Source organism: Cebidichthys violaceus, unplaced genomic scaffold (genome assembly GCF_023349555.1).
Source record: "Cebidichthys violaceus isolate CVI_PGR_0920_01 unplaced genomic scaffold, fCebVio1.0.p SCAF_450, whole genome shotgun sequence".
Taxonomy (NCBI): Eukaryota; Metazoa; Chordata; class Actinopteri; order Perciformes; family Stichaeidae; genus Cebidichthys; species Cebidichthys violaceus.
In genome coordinates this window covers 7,501-11,997 of record NW_027176651.1, presented here as the reverse complement: position 1 = coordinate 11,997, position 4,497 = coordinate 7,501, and the positions used below count along the sequence as shown (strand labels likewise).

Sequence of the window (4,497 nt, the reverse complement as noted above, 5' to 3'; positions counted from 1 at the left end):
TGTGCGGTGGGTGGCTGTGGTTTGAGCCAACATTAAGTTATTTATTTGTTTTTGGCCCCCAATAAAAGCATGTGCAGCAAATGAGTCACTCTCTTTCTCATGGCTCCATCACAGATTGCTCCTATAATATAATGATAGGTGATTAATATGAAGTATTAACCTACTTTCCATAGTGGTCCATCCGTTACTTTACGTGCCCCCTTCACACACACTTCTTCATGTTTCATCTTCGATAGTGAATTCATCTCCAGCTGGGCTTCATGTTGTTATGTTGTCTGTGTAAATGTTGTATTAATTCCTGAAGATGTCCGAGGATTAAAGAGGTGAGTCACCCTGTGGAAACAACGATGACTCCTACATAACGTTTGATATTGCAGATTAAAAGAGGGCTTTGAGGAACCTTCTTTGTTTTTACACATCATGCCGTTCTTCCTGCTACACCTGGAGATGAAATATTATTTTTCAATCACAATGAAAGCGTATCAGAAATTATGAGTGAGCCAGTAAATAGACAATGTGTCATTTAACATAATTGTGACTGAGCAGAGAGACAGAGAGGGAGAGACAGAGGGAGAGAGAGAGACAGAGAGGGAGAGACGGCGACAGATTGTCCACAATAAAAGCATATCAGAAATTATGAGTGAGCCAGTAAATAGAACATTTGTCATTGAATGCAACATAATTGTGACTGAGCAGAGAGAGACAGAGGGAGAGAGAGAGACACAGAGAGACAGAGGGAGAGAGAGAGAGACACACAGAGAGACAGACAGCAAGAGAGACAGAGAGAGAGCTACAGACAGACAGACAGTGAGAAAGAGACAGAGACAGACAGCGAGAGAGAGAGAGAGAGACAGACAGCGAGAGAGAGAGACAGACAGAGCTACAGACAGTGAGAGAGACAGACAGACAGCGAGAGAGACAGACAGACAGCGAGAGAGACAGACAGCGAGAGAGAGACAGACAGACAGACAGTGAGAGAGAGACAGAGACAAACAGAGACAGATTGTCCACAATAAAAGCGTATCAGAAATCATGAGTGAGCCAGTAAATAGAAAATTTGTCATTTAATGCAACATAATTGTGACTTGAGTTACAATTAATCTCATGGAAATAAATCACCAAACTGACAGACAGGATGTTTCATACAGGTATATATTACAATGTGCCTTGTTATATAATACAGTCAGGTTCTGTTTGCTTTGTCTTGTCTTTTTGTAATAAAATAAGCACTGGAGGAGAACGTGATACGTTTTTTGTATTTTATTGTAAATTGGACATTATGCACATTACTTAGCGACTGATGACTTTTGTTAATCAAGCGTGTTAAGTGGTCACAGAAAACTCAACCCGCGCCGAGTCCACACGATGTCGAGTCCAAAAAACAAAAAAGAAAAGGCAATAAAGCCGGGAGATCTCTCTCACACACACACACGCACACATGCGCACACACACACACACACACACACACACACACACACACACACACACACACACACACACACACACACACACACACACAGGACGAACTGTGAGGGAAGTACCAAAATAAAAGAAGAACATTGAGTGACTGCTTGTGCCAAACACACCATTCAATGAACACAAAGGGTTTTTTTTTTCGTCGACCGTACGGGACGTTAACCGTGAAGTGAAGGGAGTCATTCTGTCAAATGCACCATCGTCGCAAATTCAAACCGTTTTTTAAACTTTATTTTTTTTTTTTTTAAATCAACAGGTCAAATAAAAAGTCGTGGTCTCACTGACACAATAAATATTGCACACGTGATATTTCATAAGGATGTCTTTGCATACAAGTGCTCGCCCCCCCCTCCCCCCCTTTTTCCTATGTCTAATTTCCTCAAGTTCTATCCCCCCCCCCCCCCCAAAATACGCTCATCTTCATCATGATAGATTCAATATACAGAGGAGTTAAGGGTGTCTGTATAAAAACAAATAACATCAATAAAAGTAGACATCCAATGTGCGACGTGACATCTGGCTGTGAGACCAAAAACCTCTCTTTGTCCCAGTTTCTCTAATTTCTGTACAAAGACGAAACAACTATCCAGTCATGCAACGTTTGTTTGGGTGGGGGTGGAGGGGAGGGGGGGTCTGTTATGTTCTCCGTTGGTATTTAAGCGTTCTGCATCTCCTTGCCAATCTTGTAGCTCAGGATCTTGTTCCAGTCGATCTTGGTGCGCGTCACGGGGAGCTGGCGGCGTAAGGCTTTGAAGGTAGTGTCCGACATGGTCTGGTAGTTCTCGTTGATGGCCGTCTGGAGGGAAGAGCAGGGAATCATAAACAAGGGCAATAAATGAGTTCGTTAATATTAGTTATTTACAGGCAAAAAAGCTGTGTGATCCGTTTGTTTCAAGAATTTGTAGTTTAAAATGGTCAAAATTCTAAAATACAACATTCAAAGTTCTCGCTACAACTCAGCTTTCGATCCGTTGTAGCCTAAAAACCTGACATCATGAGGAACATGCTGTGACGGAGGTTTGCAGCGTGAAAGTGAAGGATTTCCTCATTTAATCCTGACGAGAGTAGAACACGAGCTTTTGGTGAGGTCTTATTTTTAGTCAATTGCGTATCTCACGCTACAAGGTTCCCTGGAAGTCTGGAATACCCTGCTAAGCTCCAGATAAGCTGAAGGTGATGGATGGATGGATGGACGCTACGAGCCAATCCGCTCCTTGTACAACCAAAGTAAGACCCGTGTCCCTAATCGAGACAAAGTCAAACACGTTTCATGGACGGATCTCAAGTGTCCGGTTTGGGGGCCTCAGAATTGCATTTCTTTGCAGATGATGTGGCGCTATTGGCTCCATCAGACAGGGACCGTCAGCATGCATTTGGGTCGGTTTGAAGCCGAGTGTGACGATGTCGGGATAAAAGTCAGTACCTCCAGGTCTGAGGCCATGGTTTGCTGCCGGAAAACCGTGGATTGCACCCTTAAGGTTGGGAGTGAAGCACTATCCGAGGAGAGGGAGCTCCACGTATCGAGTGAGGGTAAATGGTGCGTGAGATGGTCAGGGAGGTGCTGTACCAAACTGTTGTGGTGAAGAGGGACCTGAGCCAGAAGGCAAATCTCTCGTTTTACAAGTCCATATATACGCTACGACCCTCCTCTATCTTCATGAGCTTTTTGGTAATGACCGAAAGAACGAGATCGCGGATACAAGTGGCTGAAATGAAGCTTCCTTCGGAGAAGAGTTTCTGCTCCTTGCGTGTAAAGGGGGGCCAGCTGAGGAGGTTCAACATCCGATCTGGACGCCTCCGTTTAGAGGTTTTCTGGGCACGCCTAACTGGTAAGAACCAGAACACGTTGGAAGGATAATACATCTCTTCTGGCCTGGGAACGTCTCCCTGGAAAGAGCTGGAAAACGTTGCTGGGTTGAGGGACGTCTGGAACACCGTGCTGCCTCGGGTAAGTGGAAGATAATGGACGGATACGCATCTCACACCAAAACTTTCACTCAATAAAGCAGTAAAAAGTTGTGTTTTCCCGCAACAACCAGCTTGTAATCGGTTTATTTCACACAGAATATCTGCCTCCCATCTTCACATACCTGATAGTCGTTCTCTGCGGCCTCCATGATCTTAACAAACTCCTTTGCGGTTGAAGCCTCATTCTGGAAGATGACAAGACACATAATCAATTTCAAGAGTCGAGGGGGCTAAAAGTGTCATAAACACAAGCCTTCAGAGAACACACAAGCTAATAACACTCCACACTGCAAAGAATTAGAAAAGAGAAACACATCCCCAGGGAGCTGTTTAAAATCAATACAGCATTTAGAGGTGAAACCAGAAAAAGTATGGATCGGATTACAGAGGTACAAGAAATAAAACTAAAAGTGAGAATAATATCTTCAATATCTGAGATTTCAGAGAATCAGTCAGTAAGTACAAGTTCGTATTCCATAGTTGGACTCCACAGTATTTTATGGACTAATGTCGTCAAGAAAACACATCAGACTTCCTCATCCATCTGTGTGCACATGAACTACTGCCTCACGGTTGTCTGTCCAAAATGTCAGCAATTGAAATTGTATGAATAAGCATATTAAGTCTGGAGTTACGGACTGAAAATGTGTTTTTACCACCAGTTCAGCCTCGAGTCTCAGTGGATGTTTGAGCCAAAATTAAAGAAAAATTCCTTCCAGGATCTCCCGAGATATCGGGGTTCGTGAGATCGGGTCGGACAGACAACCAGAAAAACAGAATATGAATCAGCTGTACTCACAGAAATTGACATGGACTCCTGGACCTCTTTGTGGCTCACCAGCTGAACGTTGCCGTCTTCATAGTAATGAACCTGCAGCAGTTAAAAGGTTAAGTTCATCTTCATTGTGCAACTCAAAACAGATGTTAAGACCCGTTTGCTTGTCCACACGGTGGAAGATTTAAACTAAGTACCTGGATTTTCATGATTCCCGCCACCTGAGTGGTGGAGGGGGAGACGGTGAACTTCCATTCTGACCTCCAGCGTCCATTCCT

The 4,497-nt window shown here is 43.8% G+C and overlaps 1 protein-coding gene across 1 annotated transcript in view; it reads right to left on the bottom strand.

The window, feature by feature from the left end:
- Positions 1-1,047: 1,047 nt before the first annotated feature.
- Positions 1,048-4,497, bottom strand: part of LOC137886766 (F-actin-capping protein subunit alpha-2) — a gene marked incomplete at its 5' end in the record, with an annotated part of 8,248 nt that continues 4,798 nt past the window's right edge. The window contains 4 exons of the mRNA XM_068729379.1: positions 1,048-2,272; positions 3,567-3,629; positions 4,244-4,315; positions 4,417-4,495. Of these exons, the coding sequence (XP_068585480.1) occupies positions 2,132-2,272; positions 3,567-3,629; positions 4,244-4,315; positions 4,417-4,495 (355 nt within the window). The remainder of the gene's footprint in view (positions 2,273-3,566; positions 3,630-4,243; positions 4,316-4,416; positions 4,496-4,497) is intronic.